The sequence below is a fragment of the Enoplosus armatus genome, chromosome 13 (genome assembly GCF_043641665.1).
Source record: "Enoplosus armatus isolate fEnoArm2 chromosome 13, fEnoArm2.hap1, whole genome shotgun sequence".
Taxonomy (NCBI): domain Eukaryota; kingdom Metazoa; phylum Chordata; class Actinopteri; order Centrarchiformes; family Enoplosidae; genus Enoplosus; species Enoplosus armatus.
Genome location: NC_092192.1, coordinates 11777799 through 11802469, shown reverse-complemented (window position 1 = coordinate 11802469; position 24671 = coordinate 11777799). Strand labels below are relative to the sequence as shown.

The 24671-nt window shown below is 41.9% G+C and overlaps 4 protein-coding genes across 6 annotated transcripts in view; all 4 read right to left on the bottom strand.

Moving 5' to 3' along the window:
* LOC139294924 (serine/threonine-protein kinase DCLK1-like) overlaps window positions 1-4820 on the bottom strand; it is a 45708-nt gene extending 40888 nt beyond the window's left edge. For 2 of the 3 annotated variants that reach the window (XM_070916925.1, XM_070916926.1), the window contains exons 1-2: window positions 4448-4808; window positions 3473-3822 (exon numbers count right to left, since the gene is read on the bottom strand). In XM_070916925.1, coding sequence (XP_070773026.1) covers window positions 3473-3822; window positions 4448-4808 — 711 coding nt within the window. Of the gene's footprint in view, window positions 1-3472; window positions 3823-4447 lie in introns of all 3 variants that reach the window. The other variant, XM_070916927.1, reaches the window with a different exon arrangement.
* A 5126-nt stretch (window positions 4821-9946) lies between these two features.
* Window positions 9947-14602, bottom strand: ccdc169 (coiled-coil domain containing 169). Its single transcript, XM_070918077.1, has 8 exons — window positions 14526-14602; window positions 14342-14424; window positions 14079-14189; window positions 13507-13547; window positions 12162-12260; window positions 11546-11599; window positions 10949-11025; window positions 9947-10139 (listed from the first exon to the last, which is right to left on the bottom strand). Exons 1-8 carry the CDS (start codon window positions 14600-14602, stop codon window positions 9947-9949), a joined length of 735 nt encoding a protein of 244 aa, XP_070774178.1.
* An 836-nt stretch (window positions 14603-15438) lies between these two features.
* On the bottom strand, window positions 15439-20787 carry sparta (spartin a). The gene is made up of 7 exons (XM_070917945.1): window positions 19984-20787; window positions 18224-18418; window positions 17680-17836; window positions 17301-17495; window positions 16924-17085; window positions 16625-16715; window positions 15439-15846 (listed from the first exon to the last, which is right to left on the bottom strand). The coding sequence occupies exons 1-7, from the start codon at window positions 20785-20787 to the stop codon at window positions 15585-15587; spliced, it is 1866 nt and encodes a 621-aa protein (XP_070774046.1). The 3' UTR covers window positions 15439-15584.
* A 1338-nt stretch (window positions 20788-22125) lies between these two features.
* ccna1 (cyclin A1) lies at window positions 22126-24279 on the bottom strand. The gene is made up of 8 exons (XM_070917572.1): window positions 24130-24279; window positions 23789-24008; window positions 23588-23703; window positions 23215-23441; window positions 22844-23048; window positions 22606-22719; window positions 22371-22504; window positions 22126-22177 (listed from the first exon to the last, which is right to left on the bottom strand). Exons 1-8 carry the CDS (start codon window positions 24277-24279, stop codon window positions 22126-22128), a joined length of 1218 nt encoding a protein of 405 aa, XP_070773673.1.
* Between the last annotated feature and the right edge of the window lie 392 nt (window positions 24280-24671).

Below are 24671 nucleotides of genomic sequence, written 5' to 3'. Positions count from 1 at the left end.
TATCCAAAACGATCACAGTAGAGTAAGCTCCCAGTGGGCAAAGTGAGTATGTGGCACATATCAGATGCTCACAGAGACTCGTCCACAGCCTGTCACACGTCGTCTCCTCTCTATCCCCATCTCATTATTATCCGTTCTCCCAGAAAGCTGCCACATAGGAAATGCTGTAACAGTGATGGGTATTGAACCCCAACACTTCTTTGGTCCGACTGAAATGTGCTCGTAGCAATGAGCATGAAAAACCATCAAGTGCCCAAAGGTGGCATTCATTTATAATTTTATATTTTGTATTTTATTTGGACAAGGTTCTTACATGGCTGCTTGTGTTTAGACAGCATTTAATATTTGTTAAGTTTGGTTCCCTTTGTAAAATAAAAAAAGAGTTTGACAGAAATACACTCTTATTGTTATGAACCAAAACAATACTGTTTGCAATGCCGAAACTCAGCTATCATATTGGCAATGGTATTGAAAAGCCCTAGTACACAATCAGTCGCAAATGCAAATATAAATACACATAAACACACACATAAATGACTGACAGCAGACTGTAGCTGAAAACAGACTCCCAGCTGAACTCTTAGCCCAACTTCAGATACCAAAAACATAATTTATTATTCATCTCAGCACACTTTCGCCGCAGTATTTAACCGAATTGAACTTGGGGAAAAACTTTGGAAAAAATAATGAAATTAATTAAAAATAATTATGTAAAAACATATCCATGTAAACGATCTTGTAGGCTGATGCAGTCTTTGAGAACGAATGGAGAGAAAGGGAAAGAGAGGAAGACTAAGGCTGTGGGGATGTACTCATACATCCTGCCCCTCTGTCTCTGGCCTCATTACGGGGGTTAATGAAGGGAAGGAGCCTTAACTCCGGTTATCAGATGCTCTCTCTCTAGGCTCTGCAGTTCTGCCGGGACTCAACGTAACTGGCAGCAAGGCCCAGAAACCTACTTCTGCCGTAGGCTCAATGACTGACATGGATCAGCTGACGGCAGCAGCCCACACACAAAAACATGTACGCACACACTCATGCACCTGCACACACACACGTACTCTACTTAACCCTTAAAGTAACCTTATCCTGGTGCGCACTCAGGTAATTACCTTTAGCAAGCTGATATTCAATAATGTATAATAATATAATAAGTATCATTAACATACAGTTTGTTCACTAGTCATCCTATCCCTCCCACCTTCACTCATCCATGTTATTTTTATTCATATGAATATCTAGACATAGTTTATGTAATTGTTAATTCATTATTATTTCATAAAAGAGGTTTGATCTTCTCATATTGCTCTTATGGTATTGAGGTTTATTTTACACTAAGCCTGATTCTCTGTGTAATAGACAAGTTAACATGGATAAACCACATTTCATAGGGGGTTTACATTTGCTACAAGCTTATCTACTGTTTTCTGAGACCTTTCACCAATTCAGAAACAGGAGGCTGTTCAGGTCGTGTCCAGGATTTCCAATCATGCATGAACCACACATGGACACTCTCAATCCAATGCAAAGATCCAGTCTACTAACCACTTTCCATGGTTCTATGGTTTCTTCATCATTAATTCCCATCTTGCTTTATAATCCCTCATTCTCCCCTTTTCTTTTAATAAAATAATCACAAACACAAACTCTCCCACATGCATTAACCCACGCGTGCATACACAATCACACATAAAAACGAGAAGGAGTTGGTGCTGCACTCAGCCCAGCCCAGCCAATTTGGCAGTGAGCGTGTTACCATGCCTACAGGCCCAATCAATATCGTGTCTAAAAATAGCATGACCATACCAGTCTTACTTCCAATCTCAGAGGGGTGAACTGGGTGAGAGCAGCATATATTGTGTAATCTCCAAGATAACCGTAACTAATGGCAACCACTGAGTTAGTGGGCATTGTGCAAAAGCGTGAGTTTAATCCCCAGCAGGAGGTTTCTCAAGGAAAACCTGATCCTGGGATTTTATTGGCTGGTGCTGGGATCTAACAGCAGGTCAGATCAGGAAATCTGGACTGAGTTCCTACGAGGTTAACAGTGGATGATTAAATAGACTGCATGGCTTCAGAGGCAGGACGACATGCCAGTGCCAACACATGAAGATTACGCTTTAGAAGTGGCATAAATGGCAACACAGGGTACTAAAAAGGCAATTAAGAATGAAAAGCCCAGAGGGCAAAGAGCACATTCATGAGAATGAGTCACAAATTGGCCATTTAGGAGATGATTACGGCTGTACGACACAAAATGGCAGGACGCCCTTGACGTCAAACACAATCTGTTTCAAAATAATGGTGTCATTCTGATGCTACTGCCAGGGGAAAAGCGGTTCTGTGTCGTTACATTCAATAACTCGGAGCTGCAACATGACCGAGAGAGGGGCGGAGAGTGGGGAGCAGACAGACAGACAGACAGACAGACAGAAAACAACGATGATGGGGGATGACATGAGAGATGGAGAGGTGACATGATAGACAAACAAGGAAGAGACCAGAGAGCTGAAGGATGTCACAAATATAACCTGAAACCCTGACGTGCTGGCAGAGATGTCGTCTTTCTCTGTGCCTTTGACAAGTACGCTCAAACATCAACATGTTTGACCTCATTCAAGCAGGCCAAGTTCAGTGCCGTTTCCACACACACAAGACCCCCCCCCCCCCATTTTAGTGCTGTAGTGGAGAATATGTGCGTTGTCTATGCATACATATGTATGTGTAGAGCACTGCTTTAAAGCGTGTTCTTTTTATAGCGTCTCCCTCCACAGCTGAGAGAGGGAGCTGAGTGGGTGGGTGGACTATCAAGGGGGCCAAGATTTATTTCTGTGTTCGGAGGCAAAGCTCTGGCAAGCATTGCTACAGCGTGGGTGAGAAACCCAGACTCCATTCATAGATTTCTCTCATCTTTACCTTCTCTCGACCTCTTTCGGTCTCTTGTGTCGCTCTTCCTCGCCACAGCTCCGGCTGTGAACGGGAACACTTCATTCATAAAAAGGCTCATGAAAGAAAAATGAGAGTGTGGTCCTGAAATATTTAGCCATTTTGATCCCTCCATCAGCCTGTTGATCCTTACCTTCCCTCTTCAAGTACCACCAATGCAAAACGGCCACCTTCATGAAAGGATAGCTGGATCCTTCAATTGCACATAAAACCATGTCCAACTCTCTCTCTTATCTCAGTGTATGGTCTATTTCTCTCAATGGAACCACTCATCATGTGTGACACCTGCAACATAACATCAGCTCCCACTGACTGTATTACCAGAGACAGCATTTAGACTGAAAGCTTTAGAAACATTTTGAAACAGTGCTACCTTGCGGGCTAACAAAGCCTGCCATGATAAAAACCAAGTCAAAGATATGTCTGATGTCCTCTAATACCATGAAAAGGTGTGTGTTGCCCTCCACAACACTAACAAGGCTTTTAAAATGGCTGATAGCAATGATGATGTTTCTTGATTCCTCACCAGTTTGCCCTCCAGCGTGTAGATCTTCTTCACCACTCCAGAGTCGAGCTTGATGGCATCGGTGATATCGGTCAGGACTTGTTCGTAGGAATGGGCCGTTTTCTTGTTCAGCAGGATCCTCACAGCTTTGCGGGGCTTCACTCCGCTCCGCACCACTGTCACAAGCTTTGGACGTATGAAGTCCTTGATTTCACGGCTCTCGGGGGCCCCGGCCATGGTGCTGCCCAGGGAAGGAGGCCCGCGGGAGGACGCGGCCGAGGCCTTGACATTCACCGACCAGTTGGGGTTCACGTTTTTTGTGTAATCCAACTTTTTGTAGGCTTCGATGGAGCTGCACACATAGCTGTCGCCTGTTGGGGTTCGGGAGGAGGAGGGGGGAAAGCAAGGAGAGATTACTTACAAAACCATTTTGGAGAAATTGGATGAGCTTTAGAGATAACAAAAGAGATGAGAATCTCTACTGAGAGAGAGCAAAAATGGGGAAGAATGTGAAAGAATACAGAGAGGAAAGGTAAAGAAAGGAAGTATCGGCTGGCTACTTTGTTCTAAACAACATCTCTTAACCAAACAACAGCTTTTGCAACTTGCTTTCCTTGTTACTTTTCATATATCTATATTTTTCATATCCTATATCAGCCAAAGATGATGACAACAACTTATAGCTCTTCCCATGTCACTTCTTAGAGAGTAAAACAGATCAAGAGAGAGCTAATCTGAGCTGAAACATACGTCTGCGTCACCATATGGCCATCAAATGAGTGATATAAGCTTCATAATAATAATCTGCAGTTTGCTTAGACATTTTTATCGAACAGTGTCCATAAAACATGTCTTGTTGAGCCTCATTTCAAGCCAGCCTGTAAATGGCCACGAGTCCAGGTGGATGAGAGGAACAGTCCTGCAAGGCACTGGGACCACTTAAACCTGCACATTTAAGTGTAGTCCCCTAAGTGTGCTGAAAGGCTGTATACACACCTTCTACCAGGTGGTCAATAGTGGTGATCTTCTTGGAGCCATCCAGGGTGTAGATGGTCCTGACGCCCTGGGGCAGATTGACGTTGTCGGACAGGGAGCGGGTCAGGTCCGCCAGCAGGGCGTCAAAGGTCCGGAACCTGTCCGTAGAGATGGCATACACTATCCCGTTGAAGTACCGGTCTCCGTTGCGATAGAAGCGGACCTTCTTGGCTCTCTTCTCCTCGGTCAGAGTCTTCAATGTACGGGTCCGGTACAGACTGCAGTGGGCGCTGTGCGTGGGACTCAGCACCCCGTTCATCCTCGCACTGGACCGGCTGTGCCTCTGACCTTTGTCCCGCTCGTCGAAATGCTCCATCTCCATCTCGCTGCCGAGGCTCACAAGTACGGCTGTACTGTCTGGAGAAGGGGAAGGGGGGGGACAAAAAACAGGAGGGGTAAGGCTGCGGTGAAAAGTTTTTACTACCAAGCAAATAAACAAAAACAAAGAGGTGCAGAGGAAGGAAGGAACCAACCGAGGAGAGGCTTGGACGGCTGATAAAGCCAGCCGGTGTCCGTGGCTGGTGCGCGGTCTGAAAATAACCCTCTAATGACAGATTAAGTGCTGTTAAGCCGAGCAGCGGGCAGCGTGCTTCATGACGACGCAACACTGTCTGTCAGAGTTGTTCTGAGGCGCAGACGGACGGAGGGAGAGAGAGAGAGCGCCAGTCACGAATCGATAATAGCTTATTAATTTCCCTTCGGTATAATTATTCAGAAGCTCCGCGCGCAGCCGGACAAACAGCAGCACAGAAATAATGATCATGAAACAGTGATTAAAACATGGACGATGTGTCTCACTTTCTGTGAGATCAGGAGGCGTGACAAGAAACACCAACAACGAGAAGTGTGTTTTAAGACAATGGTGCACATGACACATTAAAGAACGAATCACTTTTATATCAGTTGATAATTGGCAAGCTTACCCACGAGAGCAGTTAACGCTTCTGTGACGGTCACCTCCAGTCTGACTGATGCTTTATTTCCCAGTAGATGTGGAAAAAAAAGTGTTCAGTGATCCTGTCGCTGACACTGGATGGTGGTAACGTGTGATCCTATCCTGGCTGCAGTGAGCCCCCCCCCCCGTGAGTCCCTTTGTTGTCCGGTTGATGTGCTCCACCACCAAAACACCAGTGTGTGTGTGTGTGTGTGTGTTTGTGTGTGTGTGTGTCTGTGTGTGTGTGTGTGTGTGTGTGTGCGTGTGCGTAGTGAGCAAGAAGCTGAGGCTGGACTGGAAATGAACTAGGTAGCAGCTGCTTCCCCTCCCATTCTCTCCTCACCCACCTCCTCTCTCCTCCTCCACGTCACTCTGTCGTGATTTTCATTCAGCGCCCCCACCCCTCATTAGGATGCAGACCCACGCTTCTCACCCGTGCTGGGGGTGCTGCTGGTCGTCCCCCACCGAGACAGCTGGGGGGTCGATCTTCCCTCATTTATGGAGATTAAGGAGCTTTTCCTTTAAAGCCACATCACTTTGATGCTCAATTAAGAGAAGGAAAATCGTTGTTTTCTTTAACCTTTCAATGACAAAAAATACATTTCTGGAAAAGTCTCTGGTCATAGTAGTTACAAGAATCATAATTCATGCCTTAACTGATCTATGTATTCATTTTCATTTAATTTCAGGTGCTATATGTGATATACATTTTCATTAAAACAAGAAATATAAGATATATTTTGGTGTGTAAGGGTTAATCACATCTCATTAAAACCCTCTTAAAACCTTAGAAGCATCTGGGCAGCTAAAACCTAAACTATAAGATTCAAACTATGCAGAGCAGCTTTCACAGTGATTCAAATGCAGTGTGACAAGTATGATTTGTACTCAATTCCACCTATTAAATTCGTGCACGAAGGAATTACATGTTTAAATGATTATAATACATTATGTTTGAGTTACACAGGACTCCATAAAGCAACATGAAGGGAGGGAGCTGAGAGCTGGAGAGGATGCTACTATCTCATTATCATAAGCTTGCTTCTAAGCTCTGAAGTTTGTTTGCATGCGACAAGAGGAAATAGTTTCTCCGAGCAATGGAAAAGATAAAGACCACTGACCTACATCCTGGCATCCACAGACCACCCATTTCTGCTCCGTCACCACTCCCCAATGAACTATATATATGTGTGTGTGTGTGTGTGTGTGTGTGTGTGTGTGTGTGTGCGTGTTACCCAGCATGTATCTGTGCCAGTGACGGTGAAAGTTTCCCAGTCTCTTAAAATACTGTCCTACTATCATTGTATTTACAGTGGCACTTATGTAATATTTGTGACGTTTGTTTAATGGTTGTTTTAAAAGGTCACATATCATAATACCATCCACTTCATTTAATCCAGAATTTACATGAATTATTCAGATATTTTAATGATCAAATACAGTACGTGATGGCTTTCGTGCACTGACCTGCTTGTTTTACTACATGCGCATGAATGCATCAGAATGTGTGACAGACAGAAAAAGCACAGATTTTTCTATTTTTGGGAAGACACACAGAAGGACCCAGTGTGCGTCACAAACTGAGGTCCTGACAAGGTGTTCCTGCCTAAATTAATCCTGGGGAAACAGGGCACTTGTCGGGGTGGGTTGTCTTTAGACCAGCGCAAGAAAGATGGAGGACACGGTGAAGGACTTACAAGTACAACCATGGTCTCATTTCCATTCTTTATGCCTAAGAATTTGCAAATCAAATCTGATATTTGTCAATGTCCACCTGTATTCAAATAGCAAAAATGAAATATTCTCTGAAGTTACTGCACCTTTCAAAGTAATGGAGCATACAGTATATAAAAGTTTATTTGCATCCACATTTGTATCAGCATTGCAGCTGACTAATTACTGACCAGCCACAATAAAATCAGAATAATATAGGCTTGGGAATATCGCCTCCATACGAGTCATAAAATGGGTGCAATTCTTCATAGAGGTCATCTTTGCTCCTGAAGCATGACTAAGCAATTTCCTGAGATTCAATTGACTTGTATATAAAGAGATGGAGAATTTTGGCATTTGTGACTATGGCTATCAAAGTGTCGTTGCGGGCACATTTTATTTGATTTGTGAATTAAACAACACAGAGCATTTATTGTGGATCGGACAGTTTTATGATCTGCTATCCCTCATAAAAAAAGTACAGAGATTACTTGTTTTATCTTCTCTCAGAGACTCATGACTCTAAAAGTTGTTTCAGAGACACCGAAAAAACACAAGGAAAAAAGCACAATTTAGCACATCTCTGCTGCCTCTTTGAAGTGAATGATAATAAACATAAAGTTGGAGCTCATTAAGATGTGGATAGATGGACTCATTATTCATATTGTGGCGGATCCCATCTGGAATAATTCTGAAAATTAAATCCGTCTTAATTCACCGCCCAGGAGAGACATTTAAAAACCCACCCACTCAGACTGTTGACAGATGCTACTGTACAAAGATACTCTTTCCATTCTGTCAGTAATCACTGCATCTTTATGCTACAATTTCACACAACACAGTATGGTGTGTGAAAGTAGGGACAGCCGTACATGTAAGTATGTCAGTCTGACACATCTTACAGTCTAACTCAAGTCTCTTATACACACACACACATATGCACTTGCACATACACTACATTGTTTGCAGGATACTCACGGTGGGTACAGAGAGAAGAGCTAACCGAGTTAGCATGGGCAGGCAGCAGCAGTGTGATTCATGGTGTTTTGACAGATACTGTAGTGATTTGTCACCATGTTTCACCTGTCAGCAGATAGACATCTAAGTGATTACTCTGTGGCTGTGTGATTCATGGGGCAGGATGCAGTGAGTTGCACTGAAATGAGCTAGTGCATGAAACAGAGAGAAAAAGAGAGGAGGAGTAGGAGGAGGAGGAAGAGGGAGAGAGTGGTGCGCTGTAAATGTGCTCACTCTTTCATAAGGCAACATGGGCCGGCTATCTTTAAATTAAGTCATTCATCTAAGACAAACAACCTGTCACTGCAGCACATTTAGGACTGTACACCAACTCAGCCAACCATATCAGAGATATGAGAAAATACACCCTAAAACAGAATTCACACTGGGCTGTACCAATGATTTTAGACAGTAAAGTCAATACCAGCAAACACAAACAAATGACTCCTTGAGCTGGAAATTAGAGCATTAGGCTTTGGATTGATGATGTCATCAGGTGATACTTTTTGGAGTTGGTTTATTGAATGAATGGAGCAATATGTTAGTGACTGACTCTGTGGGATCATGGAATTTTTAAGACATTACATCCAAATATGTAATGTTACATCCAAATATGTAAAACATCCTCATGTCCATCATTCATTGTCTGTATCTTCACTACAATCTGATGTCCAGCATTGGAAAGGCTTGTCTAAATCTTCACATTGAAGGGAGTGGTACTCTATATAATAATAATATATATAAAACTGTAATATTTTTATTAATTCACGCAAGGAAATGTTCTTCACAGCTAGCTGAAGGTGGTTGAGCATTCAGTGCCATGCTAAAGAACAGTTCAGCTGGTCTGATGCTTGTTGACACCGGGGGCTTGATCTTTGCCCCTCTAGTCAAAGGCCAGTTCCCTTGTCACTACAACACACTGCCTTGCCGCTCTTGGACATAAAGTCGTGGAACGGGTAATGCATAATTCACCTTTATGAATTGTTCTTTGCCTGTAATGTCTTTGTCTCAAAAAACCCAATTTTAGGTCACAATCCATGAGCTAATTAATATGACGTCACTGTACTTATGGACCAATCAGTGAACAAGGAATATAAAGCTAAAGGGACAAGACAAAATGATGAATTCACGCTGGTTTTGCCTATAAGACCATGTCTTTTGTAATGAGATGTTTTGATGGCCGACAAGAACTGAGCCCATCCTCCACACTTCTTCACAAAACTGAAACAGCCTCTGGCAATTTTCCTATTCACTACTGCAACTCATATGGATACAGTTTTCTTACACCTACATTTATGAAGGCGGTCAGTGGGTGGAACGGGGGTGACTGGTTGCACTGTAGATGAACCACATACGGAGAGAGTGGTGGATTGTGGTGCTGCTTACGTAACGCAAGTCGTAGGAGGTGCTTTGGAAGAAAAAAAAATTGCAGTGACACCAGAAATGTCAGACTCAGCAGGCTTCTGGCACATTAGGAGATGACCTCACTACACTCAAAACCTGTAATGTTCCTCCCTCTTAAACATTTCTCCCCATAGCTACTTGAACAAAGAAACATGTAAGAAAATAATAATGCCAGACTTCATTATAAACGGGACATTTTATACCATTAGCGTAACACTGTATTTGCCGTCAATTGTAAAATAAACACTGAATTACAATACTGATTGTAGCACATGGGTAGAAAACCTACACAGGAACTGCACTGAAAATATAAGTATATGGCAATTTTTCTACTGCAATCATTCCAGTATACCCAGAAGAGAGCAAAAAAGGGCTATAACATCAAGTTTGGGTTAGGGGTTGTGTTTCAAGTAGTACTTTAGGGTGGGTAACCTGCTTCCCCTTTGGGATTTCTGCTCTTCTCTCCTCTCTGCTGTTGCTCCACCACCACCACCTCCTCCTTTCACACGTCCTCCTCCTCCCTCTTCTTCTCTTTCTTTTACTTTCTTAGACTCAGCCTCTGCCTTCCTGCTGGTCTGCTTCTCTCTATGCAATCAGAAAATATAGTCAGTTTAGAGGACACAAGTAGCAGATACACAGTGTTTTCTATTGTGTCGAGTTAAGCGCTCCAGAGAGCTTAAATAAACACTGAATTTCTCAATTCAAATCCTGCAACAATTATAGTCTAAGAAGATACATGTCAGAAAGTATTCATTTATTAATTCTGAGTTACTTTGTCCAGCATGATTACTTCATTAGCAGAAAATCAAATCAGTACACTAACTGCAAAATTGAATCAAATCGATTTACACAGAAATTCCAAAATATGTACTCACAGTATGTACTGTTTGTAGTATGTAGTCACATAGGGGGTCAATAAACTGATTTTAGTGCGTCTTGTGCATTAAATGTTAAATGTTTTGGTTTCTCCTCTGCTATATGACTTTGTCTCCCTTCATTCTGAGGGCACCCCAGAATATCTTTCAAAACTGTTCCCTTTGGTTGTAGCATTCAATGCAGCTCTTGCAGCTCTCTTCAAAGTGTTGCAGTCCTAACATTAACTTTAAAGTCGAATTAAACATTTGATTAAAAGCAGTAACTATGTCATGTACTTACTGACTCTGCATTTTATTTGCCCTGTACATACTTTTGCTCTTTTTAATTTGATTATTTTAGTTCCGTTATTTGTGTGTCATGTATCTTGTTTTAGTCCTGTATGTCATTAGTGTGTATATGTTTTATAATGATGGACTGCATTATTATTGTGGCCATCACAATTCCCCCCCAGGGATCAATAAAGTATTTCTGATTCTGATTCTGATTCTGATCACCTGGAAGTGTTGGGCCTCACTCACCTTCTCTGTTTGCTCTCTGGTGCCCTCTGTGGCTGGGTGGAGTACTGTCTTCTTTGGGCTTCAAGGGTGGAGGACAGCTGTGGCAGTGGACAATTCATGAGTAATGACTTATTAAGTGCACTTAAGACACATAAACATTTGTGTTTGTGCCTTTGTGTTCACAGCAGGCATGAGCCAGCCACACACTGTCACATGCTACATGTAAAATGTAAAGATTTGTTTCGAAAATGTTGAGAGAGAAATGCAGTTGAGTTTCCATGCAGCTGTATTCATTTCAGCCCTGCAGGAACGAGTTTTGTTGCAGCATAAGGCAGAAAGTCCTTGACTCACTTTTTTGGTTGAACAGAGACTCACCTATTATATAACAGGAGAGAAATCATATACTAGGCCTGAAAGAGAAGAGCTAGAGAGTACACCAGTCGGCTCTCTACACTGTATTGTCCTTTTTTAGCACTTAACCATGACAGCTATTCTTCAGTGTGGCATATATTTAATATTCACTGATTAGCAGTCAATAGGTTTGGTTTGAGAGCTACTTGCTTGACTTGCAAGTAGTTATGAGCCCTACTGTTAACATGGATGAAATGGAATGCTTACCTTAGCAATTTCTGACAGGTATGCCCGCCTCTCATCATTGGTTTTATGAAATGCCTGATATTTGAAAGAAACAGAGGGCCATATTGTCACATGTTTCCATTCACGGACTAAACTTGTTCTAACTGTCAGTAATAATCTGTCTGCTCATGGGTGTAGTGCTTGTTCTGTGTTTGCTGCCTGTGTATTAGAGCGTATTTCAGGAGGTCTTCAGTGTTAATGAGCAACAGATTAGAGTGTGGATTACTGGCTGCACATGCTGCGTGTTAAACCTTTATTCAACTAATATCTAGCTGTTTGTTGAGCAGAACAATAAACAAAGAACCAAGCTGCTAAACTAAGAGCATACTGGCCGAGTCGTGGCAATACAGGACAAAGGTTAGGGTTCAATTTTGTAGCAAAGGTTGTTAAAAAAATTAAGAATGCAAAACAAAAATATCAGCCAAATCTTTTTCAATCCTTTGCTAATGATGGTAATTTGTTATTCAAATATTTATCACCTGGAAAAATGTAAAGCTGCTTGTCTGAGAAATAATAAAATTAGACCAGCAGACATTGTGACCCTCAACAACACTGAACACAAAATCCCTCTAATTGTGCTCTGTCGACCAGAACACACCTTTCCCTCCTGTTCAATTCTTAGATGGCAGTCCATCAGCTGACTCTGGAGGTCAGACTTCTCCTCAGTCAGGAGCTTCAGGCGCTGCCTCAGTGTTTCCTGTCGCAAAGTGTTTCCATTAATTAGCAACATTCCTAACAAAGCTACAAATTATAAGAAGGTATCATACTGCTGATGTCTAATTACAAATCAATTTGTACTAGAATTACACCGTGATATCTACAAGGATCAAACAATAACAGAATAGTCCATGCAGAAAACATGAGCAGGAAAATGGATTAGGCTCATGTATTATTCAATAACCAAATAAACACATTAGAGCTGGGACATGGTAAGGCTACATGAGATTTCTAGCACAGAGCAGAGCAGTGAGACTTGGTATATATCTGGTTTCTGGAACAGTTTCTTTCTTCTGCCTGTGCCCCAAAATAAGCAACTGTAGTCAGCTTTACTGAATAACACCGTAAGCAGTGTGTTTTAAAGACGCAGCATTATATAAATTTCTAAGAAATCAGTGCGGTGCTTGTGGATCAGCCGGTTGCTGAGTATTTTATTAACAGTTAATTAGGTTAGGTTATACATGTGCATTTGAATGTGGGCAAATACATAAATGTGTGCATTCATTCTGTTTATTTATGCATATTTTAATCATCCTAATCATTGGATGTGAAGCATCTTAATAGCACAGACATTTTTCTTCACAGCAGCGGACATTTACTAACCCAAAGTGCATTTCATTCAAAGTATAAGTTGTGGTATCTGAGTAGACAGGAGCACTGATGCTACAGAATGTATCAGAGAAATGTCTTTCTTTGGAGCTGTAGACACTGTGACATGCTCTTGTATTGCTTGTCCTAATTTAGTCACTTCACTAATTAAAAATAATCTATATTCTTCTCACAGTCTATCTTAGTGTCACGCTCACAGTTTGTCCACAATCTTACAGTCACTCCTCGGATACACTAATGAGCATCTGTTAGTTCTGCCTTAAGGCACACAGACACACATATTTAGATTGTATTGCGCAACCTTTCAGCGTGTGGTGTGCCTTCATGTGTGTGTGAGTGTTAAAGCATTGTAATTAGTGTGTATTACTCTCCCATGGTTTGTAATCCTGTGATTACAGTGCTGTGATTAAACTGTGGTTTGTTCAGCCTGCATCAACTGGAGGACGGAGACCAGCTGGCATTACAATCCTCTCTCTCTCTCTCTCTCTCTCTCTCTCTCTCTCTCTCCTCATTATGTGTCTCTGGCTCTCTCTGCTGGTAAAACTCACTAAATGACACCAATACGACAAAACAGATCAAGAAAAAGCTCAATAGATAATGAACATGTTTGCACTCACTACTGGCATGTCATCGTAAGATCGGATGGAGGCCAAACGATCTGTGAAGAACAAGAAAGTGTGTGTGAGCATTACCTGTGCATGCATTGAAATACAAACTTACTTGAGCAATTCTTATACACTAATACAGTTCAAATTGATTGACTTGAAGAGACAGCGGTGCGTTCATGGGATGTTGGTAAGCTCTAACATCCCATACTTGAGTATGGTGAGAAGTGTCTGTCAAACAGCAGCCGTTCAAATGTAATAACACACAATTTATAGTATATCTTTCACACATGGACATTGTGAATTAAATGGTCTTATGTGCCATGCCACACTTGACTGTGCATATAGTATGTTTATATTCTTGATATGTCACCAACACATGTGATTTTAGTGGTTTTGGCATTTAAATGTAGTACTGAAGATGTATTGCAATGCTACCACTCTTTGAGTGGAGAAAGTAAACCATACTGAGGTGTTTAACTCTTGTGTAAAGCTTGATTTAAGTTTATGGAGTCCAATAAAAACTAACAAATGTACTTCCAGCATAAGTCCCTTTAAAGGCGGGCACTAGCCTGTGAACTTACCCATGGGGTTTCCACTCAGGTCCTCCAGTCTCTCATGAATGAGTGACATCTGTCTCTCCAACTGTCCGTTTAGCTCTATCTGTGACTCATACCGTGTCTTCCACTCATTTCCTGGTACCTCAGAATAAACAGAAAAACTGTCACACTATAGTCACATGACAGACAACAGTGAAGAGTGACTGGGCTGATAGAAACCAGTGGATAGCAGTTAAGCTAACCCTGGGTCGCTATAACTACAGATATATTCTAAAAATATACCTCACCTTCCCCATCAACACTGTGCAGTCTTTCTTGCAGTTCACACATGGTGCTCCGCAAGTCAGACACTGACTCCTCAAGCATTTCTCTAGAATCAAGAGGCAGACGATGCTATCTTTGCCGCGGAAAACAACATTTCATCTCCTTGATAACTTAGTAAGTTAATACAATTAGTTCAAACAAACTTACTTCAATTCCCTCTCTTGCTCAAGTTCCGCCTGCAGTCGTGCCAAATCGTATTTGCTGTAGTCGCTATCTCCAGTCATGTTTCTGAAAAATTGACATCAACTGAAGAAAAGTTTGTTCCTCAGGGTTTCCATGGAGACCGCAGCTTCCGGCTTTTTCAGGTGGCCTCGGACGTGATGGCGCAGGCGCAAATTAGCGGGAGGTTTGAAAATAAAACCTTCTCCTCGGTTTGATATGACGGTACACGAATAAATAACTCATAAATTACGTATTCTTCACATACAGTCATTTTGCATGCAGCCATTTTATGAAGCTAATTTCGCGCTTAATTAGGCCTGCAAAATGACTTCCTGAGTGTAACGTTAGCTCTTAATTCAACATTAACATTAACGGCCTATAAATGCCAGTTGATTTATCTGGCAGAGTATCTAATTACAACTGAAAAACAACATGCTGTTGGCATACGTCTGTGTGTAAGCAAAAAAAGAGCAGGTTTTGCATACATTTTTGTTGCTTTTGTCCTTCTATAAGAACACCTTTCAAGAAACATCCCATTTAAAAATACATTTCTAATAATCATAGTTAAAAAGTGCAGTTTATGGGGGGGTTTATGTACAACATCTGTGCTTTACATTATTATGGACAATTCCATACAGATCTCAACATACAGGAGGTCAATCTATAAGTCTACCATTTACTGGTATAGATACTGTATGTTTTGTATCTATCCAAAATACATACACATAAATATAGGCTGTGAAAAGGCTAAAATACAAAAAAATAAGTACTTTTGTGTGAAAGTTTACAATCATATAACACATAACAATGTAACCACTTGACCTTGAGAGATATAAATAACTTAGTATTTTAATAACTTGTGAAGTAAAATAGCACTTTGCTTTAGGCTAACTCCAATTTCTTTTTCCTGCTTATTTTTACATTCATAAATAATACAACTGCATATCCACACCAGAAATAAGTGGCCTATTTTGTTGTATAAATATACAAATGAGGAGTTGATCCATCAAACTGACAGAGACCTTCAAGCAAAGCATTAACATCCTATTTTTTCTTCTCCTCCTCCTCTTTCTTCTGCACTTCATTCCCATTTGTCTTTGTTTGATGTTCTTGATTCTGCGCCTCCTTCCCTTCAGTTTCTCCTGGCTGTCCATCCGGCCTTTTGACCATGACCTTTGCTGTCTCCTTGCCTGTCGTCTTCAGGAGGGCTTTGATGCCCAGATTGTCAACATTGTACGCAGTCACACCAACATTGACCACTGACTTGAGAGCAGTGTCTGTGGCTTGGCCTGCATCGTCACCATACCTTCACCACGGATAATATGGCGGAGTTAGAAAAGAACGGTTTGATGTAATAAAATAAATGAGCGTGTGTACAGAATTTAAATGCTGGAGCAATGTGACGTGTGATATTCCTACTGTTGTCATTCACATCAACACACCGAAGGTCAAGAAAAACAGTCACTTTTCACTTTATAGCAGTTTTATTAGTAACAAACCAGGGGCTACAGATAGTATGAACAGCAAGAGCAGCACCACCCAACACAAGCATTTAGCTGTAGTTAACATACCTGTAGAAAGACCCAGAAAGACACCCATATAACAGAGACTTAAACTGCATCAGGTCAAAAAAGAACCCAAATCACATACTTTATATGTACAGATATGAATTAATTAAAGGATGTCAGTTTGATGAAACACAATTCTGTGTCAGCTGCTGTGTTAGATTTGGAATATGTTTTATTAAGGGGTTACTTTCTGACTCGATCTGGGTTAATGAAAGAGCGTACATGACAGGGTTGAGCAGGGTCAGTTGTTAGTTCACAAGCCTTTGCCTTTACTCCCCCGTGAAGTCATATGTTGCTGGACATGTTTATTAGATTCCCTAAGCCCCTAAATCTGAAAAGAAACAGGTGTGAAAGCAGATCAGTTTCCCAACGTACCAAGAAGAAAGCGGCACAGTACTGTTGCTTAAAGTGACCAAATGGATTCAGAAACAGGCTGGAAACAAGATCTACAATAGTCTATTAATGATCAGAAAATCGCTATATAGAAGAGAGGAAATGGAAAATGTGAGAACTTACTTGTACTTCACAGTCATGACAGTCTCTGCTGTAACACTTTTGCCAACAAGCTTTGCTCCGGTCTCCAGACTAGACCAAACCGTAGAGAAACCTGGTTTGGATGTAAATGAAAAAGAAATTTGAGTACTCCAAATTACTTGGATCACACATCTTTAAGCAAATATTTAAAATGCTAACACATTTCAAAATATTTTGAGATTTTATGTTAGATAGACAACAGTGTAGGACAATGTACAAAGATATATGTGATAGTATAACTTTGTGCTTGATCCTGAATTGTCCATGTTACTGGCACCCACCTTGTACACTGCTGGCTGCCACAAACTTAGCTCCATCCAAGTTGGAAGCACGGCCATCTTTGTTCTTCTTCATAGACTCTGGGATCAGCTTAGCGCCCTGTTTCTTCACATGGGGCGCCACCTTCTCTGCCACGTGTCCTGCCACCGTACTCACTCCATTAACTGTAAATATACACCATGAGAGTAAAGTAGAAGCACACACATATAGGTACAAAGCCATATTCATATACAGTACAGGAGACTAATGAAATGACAGAAAATCAAGCATATATCAGAGTTTTCTTCAGGCATGCGGCCTTGTATTGTTTGTAAGTATGTTTATATCCTGTGTGGGATTATTTTTAGTCGTTCCAGTCGTACTATATATAAGTCCTTACCCAAGAACTGGCTGACTCGCACAGCACCCCCGGTGGCCTGTTTAGCCACATGCAGACCTTTGGTGACACGGGGGTTGACCTCTGAAGGAGTTTCCTCAGGTGTGATGTGGTCCCGGATCTTGGCTGCTCCTTTATGAATGGCCCTACCAGTGGCCTCTGCTCCTTTTACAAACTCTTGACTGAACTTTGTAGCTCCTAAAACCAGAAAAATGTTGGATGAAAAAATCTACGACAGGCAAATGAAAAGGTGGTTTCCTTGCAGTACTCAATCTTGTTCCGGAGAGATTGCTGCAGTGGTGAACAATGCCCTCTAGTGGTGATTTTGGTAGACAGAGGAACATCTACTGTATACACAGTCTGTGTACAACACCAAACACACCTGACAAGATTCCTTGTGCCATCTTCTCACTCCATCCAGGAAGAGGTGGTTTGTCCTTCTCCCCTGTTGGCACTGTTAGGCCTGTTTGCTCTTTTGGGGGACCAAGGGGGATTTTCTCACTCAGGTTGATGACCTCTGACCCTGGCCCCTCTGGCCCCTGTCAAGAAAATCCATTAAGTCATATGCTAAACAGTTATCATGAAAGGAAACACAGTAAGATGGTTTTGAAATGTTCATAGACCCAAGCAGGTAACGAGCATTCCTGTAAGCCATGACTCAGCTGGCTAAGAATGTTTTTAACAACATAACATGACTATTTTGTGTAACAGTCAGGAATTTTAAAACACAAGGAACAGATTTTTACGCTATGAGACACTGGATTCTACAAGAGGGTGTGCAATTATCAACTACTGTTTAATTTCAATACCCTCCTTTTCTCTACAAACACAGAAAAAACACCCTAAACATGTTGCTCCAAAGCATAGACTCTACCCACATGAATACCCATCCTTACATTTGCTCCATACCGGCAGTAAAGACTCACCTGGACCCTGAGTTCAGCGAGCTGCGATAGGAGGTCCCTAAACGTCTCTTGGTCAGCAGCAGGTAGTTCGGAGGACAACACTATGCCCACATAGGACCCAGGCGTCTCTGCCAAGGAGTCAGGGAACATGAAGATCCCAGAGTTAGCCAGTAGCACTGGAGTGTCCGCCGTCAGAGGGTAGAGCCAGTCACACACCTTGAAAACACAATGACACAAAAATGAGGAGGTGGGGAATGATGAAGGCCCCTAGATCAGAGGTCACCCATGTGCCATCATAACAAAAGGCTGCATTCATTCCGACTGATCAGGTTGTTGGTTTAAATTAAAACTGGTGACATCCACTTCACTTCCACTGTTCTCAATAACCTCAGACCTTTGAAATTAGACAGAAAAGCAGGACATGATGGCTTCTGTTGAATCCTTATTTGTTACTGTGAACTAAAAACCATCTCCAATGTTATTTTCCCAATTACGTAACAGGTGGTTTCTTGTGAGGTCCAAACAATTAAGCCAGCCTGTTTCTCTGTCAAGGCAGGAAAATGTAGTGTCATTTCCCAGCAAGCAACAGTGTCCCGGGGTCCTTTTGACCCAATGTTTTCCCCTCTCAAAGACACATTACAGGATTTTAGCCCCATCAGGACTTATGTCAGTCATCCACACAGACATAATACAGATACAGACTTGCTGTTGCATCGGGCCACTGGTATGCCGCCTGACAGAATGACCCCTGTGAGGGCGCAGGACACTGACTGACCAGCAGCACAACAGAAGCGCGGAGTCATCTGTTAATGGGACCATTGTCTTGCTGGGAAACAAAGCAGGACCAGAATACAGGAGAGCAGCCCACCGGCCTGGTCCGGAGGGAAACAGAGTCATGGGTTGCACTGCAGCATGCAGCGCCGCATAATGCACGCTTTGTCGAGGCGCCAGAATACATCATTGTAATTTGTTGTTATAAGTTTTATATTGACTCAATACAAATATCATCACACAGAACAAGCAGGTTGTCAGGGCTCCACATGAATAGGACACACACAGGGTCAGAAGCAGAAAAAAAGATGGAGAAAAGTAACTGAGATCCATTTCTTAGAATATAGACACAGTGGAGAAACATGAATACAATAGATTTGCAAAGGGACAGCTCAATGTTACCAATTCAAGCCGCAAGTATATTAAGTCTCACAAGTATATTCTTAACACTGTCGTATTTTCGCATCTGGCCAATCAGTCTCATCTTCTACAGATAGACTGTAAAGGCAATTAGGACATTGTAACTACATTTAGAGCTGAAATAATTAGTCAATTAAACGATTAGCAGATTGAAAATGAAAATGTATCTGCAAATATTTTGATAATTGATTGATCTTTTTCAAGCAAAAATGCCAAAAATGGTCAGGATTTTCTGCTTGTCCACGTTTTATATCATTGTAAACATATTATATATTGAACATATTTGTATTACGGTCTGTTGGTCAACATTTCAAGACATCACCTCGAGCTCTGGGAAATTGTGACAGGTATTTTACACCATTCTCTGAGGTTTTATAGACAAAACAACTAATCAATGCATTAAGAAAATAATCATCAGATTCATGGCTATTGAAAGTAATAAGTAAAGGTCAGAAGAAAAATGTCACGTCCAAATCAAGTCACATTAAAGCACAGTTTTGACACGTTTTATCATAAGATGTGCGAACAGACCCACACGCATACAGATACTTATTAATTCATATACCTATTATAACACGCTCTATACTTACATGTAGAAATGCTGAGGGTCTTCCAGCAGTAGAATCTTTGTGCTGACTGTCAAATGTGAAGATGCGAAGGTAGCCTGGATAAGACAGGGAGCTGACCTGCCCATTTGCTGCCACAAAAAACATCTGCACCCCAGAGGGGATGAAAAGCAGCTCGTTTCCATCTCCTCCTGCTGCTGCTCCGGTCTGATTTCCTGAGCAGAGGCCGCCTCCAGCCGGACCATAAGCCAGACTGCGGTGGCCGACTGTTGGCTGTGGTGTGTATGCTGGAGGCTGGTCCCCGGGGTTAGCCATGGCTATAGATTCTGGAGCAGCTGCAGAGAGTGTATGTGTGTGCGGAGCAGCAGGGGAAAGAGGCCTGACAGGGGGGGGTTTGGGATTTGGGGTTGTGCTCTGAGTGGTAGCAGGTATGGTGGGGTACAGATGGTGGAGGGAGCTTTGGGGAGGCTGACTGTTTGGTGCCAGGTCTGGATACAAATTGGGAGGAAAATTCACCAACAGGCGGCCCCTCTGGCATCCTGTTGTCAGCTGAGAGGTCTCCAGGTCAGAGAGGTGGGTGTTGACAGTCCTCAGAGTGTCCCTCATCCTCTGCTGAAGCTGCCTGCCCGTGTCCCAAATCGCTCCTTGCTGCCTCTCCCCCCCAGTGGGAACCTCCATTCCTTGCGTAAGGTGCTGTTGCCCTTTCCTGTAATACACCAGGGCCTCCGATCTGTTCCCGGCCTCTTCAGCGGCCAGGCCACGGCTCAGAGAATGAAACGCCAACTCGTACTGGTCCTTGATGAGCAGCAGCTCAGCATGCTCAGCCATACTGAGGAGTAGACGAGATCCTGAGACTAGAGAGGACAGAATGGAGGCAAAGAGAGTTTTTTACAGTAAACATTTGTAGATTGTTATTTCTACCACACACAAATATTATATATTGAGTTAGGGTTCGGTGGACTACAGTTTGTTTTTAAGATTTATGGATTTAACACTCAAGTTAGTTGGATGGGCGACAGCTGTGACTATAAGAAATAAAAGAAAAACACGAGTAAAGCATGGAGGGATCAGGGAGAAAGAGAGAAGTGTGTAGCCTACCTGTTACAAGGAAACAAAAAGAAATGCTGGTGGCATTCTTACTGACATAGGTACTCCGACGGCAGAGTAGAGGAGTTCTTGTGTGAAAAATCTCTGTCATGTAATTGTTGTTCTAGCTAACACATCAGGTTTTACCTGAACAAGCCTGCTTGTGAGCGTTCTTAAGAAGTCCTCTCTAGACAGGAGATTTACACTGAAAATACCAGTTTACACATTTATTCTTCAGCTCAGTATCAAATGTCTCAGGAAATGCCTGTTACCTTTTCAGACATCATGTCTGACCATTAGGTGACAAATGATACAGTTCCAACAATTTAAATGTGGCTTACCTTGACAGCCTGTAACTTTAATATCTCGGGAAAGAAAGAAAAACAATAAATATGTGGTTTCAGAGAGTCCTTATTTCAGTGTTCGACAGTTGTTCTGTACTTTCGTAGATGTGAAAACGTCTTCTCATATCAATGGGTTCACTTCTCTTACTGTTTTAATCTGGCTCACCCCCCGCAGCTACACACCAGCGTCAAACAACCACGGTGGCAAAAATGGCTTCCGGCCAACACTTTCAAAATAAAATCCATGGGCTACGCGTCGCTTAAAATAGTAATAATTTAAATTGAAAAAAATTTATTTGGAAGGAATCTGAGATAAATAAACACTTAAAACACCGCAGTAATTTAATTTCCTATTAACGTAATCACTCAGGGACATTACATGTAGCATTACAGTGAGACATTAAATATGAAAAATAAAGCTCACATAGGTCTTAAAACTTATATATTTTAGAATCACTCTAAAACATATGGAAGATGCTGTAATTCATGATTTAAAGACAACATCATTCTGAACAAAACAGAAGTATATATTACAACTGATGACTTATGCGTGTTGAAAACATTTTGCATGAACACCTGCAAGTATTAAAGGTGTGTTTAAGGTTTTATTTTTAAATAATTTATTGTATTAAAGTAAAGTGCCCAGAGGAGGATGGCATCTATGGCATTGGCTGTAAAATCTGTTGCGTTTGTTTTTGTTCTGGCAGAGGCGTCAGAAGAAGGGTGGAGCAGTGACTCATAGGAAAGTCAAGGCAGCAGGTGGAGTGATCCATGAAACATGACAATACCTGTTGAAGGAGGGATAAAAGACATCCATTTAGAGATGTAAAATTGTGTCCTGGATGTATTAACAACCCAGACAAACTATATACTATACATACAAGATCACAAAAGCCTGTAGTTTACATAAGCTGTTTGTAAGGTTGTATCAATGTATCTATATATTTTTAAATACATAAAAAACTATAACTTATGCCTTACTTTGAACTCTTGTACTTTTCCCTGATGGCCTGTTGAGGGCGACTCTCTGCATTGATGTATAGCTTGTGGAGGTCAGTCATGCAGGGCACAATTTCAGCCATGGTATAACCAGTTAGGGCATGTAGGGAATCGGGCTAAAGTATAAAAAAAAAGAGCCTAAAAAGTCATATTTTGGCTAATTCCTAGAGAAATTCTCATAAAAAGGGACTCACGACAACAATGTGGACAAGCTTACCCAGAGAGATTTGTTCACAGTGTAGGTGGCCAGGCAGTAGGCTCCAGCTGCCACTATGGATGGGGTGTACTGTAGGAACAGATCAATTTCCAGCAGGCTTAACTCTGCTACATACTAGACGCAGAAGAAAACACATCACAAAATAAAAATATGATCAGGGGACATGGGAAACTAACTTAAAAGGCAGTGGGCATGAACCTATAACCTGGCTGGCATTTGAGTTATTTATTTTGCTCACCAGGGCAAGGTTCTCCATTTTGGCACAGACAGAGTGGATGGACATGAAAAGGCGGAGGAACTGGTTTGTGGTGGGGGCTGCCATCTTGAAAGCCAGCACTCTCAGGAAAACATGCTCCATTCGGACCAACTGCTTCTTAGTGTAGGTACTGTCTGTGATGTACACAAACTCATTCAGCTCAGGAGGGAAGATCTCCTCGTATTTTCTACAAGGTGACAGATCAGGCAACGTCAGGTTGTAAATTGCCTTCAATCATTGAGTCAATGCTACTCCATGAGGTGGATTCTCACCACCACCACCACAGGTAATGTTTTTTTTTGTTTTTTGACAAATCAATGACTGGATTGGACAGGAGAAGTATCAAATCTTACGCAGCAATCAGTAATGCAGCTGTGCCAACCAGCTGCAGCTTGCCCCGTTTCACATATGCCGTGCAGGAGAGAAAGCGATCCAAATAGTTGACAGCAAGGTGCAGAGTTTCAGAGCGAAGCTTGTACTCCTGAATGACTTCCACCAGCCAGTCCACCAGGATGACCCGCATGTCGTTGGTGATCTCTGGGTGTTTCTCTAAGTAGCCTGGCCTTGGCCTGAACTTCATCTGGCATTAGAAACAAAAGCAGTTATCATGAGGTATTTCTAGTGAATTCAGGAGCAAATCCTCATAACTACAATGTGTTTAATGCTGCCCAAACAAAGTAATGTGAAAGAAATTATTTAGTGCTTATAGTTCAGACAATTTCGCACTTCACTCTCCCTCAAGTGCCGGTGAATGTCCTCTGAGTACTCGGACACACACAGCACCTCCTCTAACATCAGGGATTCTTCTTGTTCAGACTGCATAGAAGCATCCTGGCATGAACCTACAAGAGCAAACAAGCAGTTGCGTAAAGAACAAGAAAAATGTCGTCTTATATGGTAGGTGTTTTTTGTATTTGTCAAACTCACTTGAACTCAGTTCCAGCAGGAGTCTCAAACCTTCATTTTGCAGGGCAGCAGTTTCTGCATCTAGATAATAGCCGTCTGAGACCACTTCTTGACCAGAAGCAACAAGAACAACTTCACAAGCTTCTTCGACATACACATCGTAGCCGGAACTGGAGGGACAGCCGAGGAAGGTGAGCTGGGAGCTGTCTGAGATCGAACTGTGTTTGGAAAATTGGCTTCCCTGTGGAGAAAAATTAGCCAACATGATTGCCACATTCAGTTGAAATGTGAATGTTCTGTGAGAGGAAATTGAATTGAAAATCACAAAATTTAATTCTCTCCTCTGTGCCTCTCCCACTTACCTGGCTGAGGGATCGACCACGCTGCTCATTCTCTGACAACACACCGAGCACTGTGCGCTGCTTGGCCTGCTGGACATGCAAGGCCTCTATTTTGCTTGAAGGTTGAATATTTTCTTTGCTGCCGCAATGGGCATTTGTGTTGAAGTTCATCTTTATACAAGGAGATGTGGAAAGATAAGGTTAGAAAAAAGGTGGCCAATATGGTGTAAAAGATACGTAAATCATTGCATATACACCTGAAAGGTGGACCATATGTTGTATTTGTCAGTTCCCTGTATGTATAGTAGGCCTGTGGTTCCCAACATGGGGTTCAGGATCCCAAAAGGGGTTGCAAAATGAATCTGAGAGGTCCCAAGATAATCAAAATGATAGCGAACAAGAAAAAGAAATCAATCATTTTGTTTAATTGTGAAATACTGGATTGTTTGAGCTCTTCAGGCCTATTCAAATGAAGCAATCTGACAAAGAAACATAACTCACAGTAACACATAGATATATGCACCCTGCAATACACAATCAAGAAAGCATAGCTTTACAGGAAG

What these genes read in the sequence shown, in the direction of transcription:
- ccdc169 (XM_070918077.1), bottom strand. Translation starts at nt 14,602, where the DNA reads ATGACTGGAGATAGCGACTACAGCAAATACGATTTGGCACGACTGCAG. An exon ending in GCACAGTGTTGATGGGGAAG is followed by an intron (nt 14,190 to 14,341) that starts GTGAGGTATATT and finishes CTGAGGTACCAG; the next exon opens with GAAATGAGTGGAAGACACGG. An exon ending in GAATTGAACAGGAGGGAAAG is followed by an intron (nt 11,600 to 12,161) that starts GTGTGTTCTGGT and finishes TTCAAATATCAG; the next exon opens with GCATTTCATAAAACCAATGA.
- sparta (XM_070917945.1), bottom strand. Translation starts at nt 20,787, where the DNA reads ATGGCTGAGCATGCTGAGCTGCTGCTCATCAAGGACCAGTACGAGTTG. An exon ending in GCGAGTCAGCCAGTTCTTGG is followed by an intron (nt 17,086 to 17,300) that starts GTAAGGACTTAT and finishes GTATATTTACAG; the next exon opens with TTAATGGAGTGAGTACGGTG. An exon ending in GGCAGCCAGCAGTGTACAAG is followed by an intron (nt 16,716 to 16,923) that starts GTGGGTGCCAGT and finishes CATCCAAACCAG; the next exon opens with GTTTCTCTACGGTTTGGTCT.
- ccna1 (XM_070917572.1), bottom strand. Translation starts at nt 24,279, where the DNA reads ATGAACTTCAACACAAATGCCCATTGCGGCAGCAAAGAAAATATTCAA. An exon ending in CTGTGAACAAATCTCTCTGG is followed by an intron (nt 22,505 to 22,605) that starts GTAAGCTTGTCC and finishes TTTATACTTTAG; the next exon opens with CCCGATTCCCTACATGCCCT. An exon ending in GAAAAGTACAAGAGTTCAAA is followed by an intron (nt 22,178 to 22,370) that starts GTAAGGCATAAG and finishes CTCCTTCAACAG; the next exon opens with GTATTGTCATGTTTCATGGA.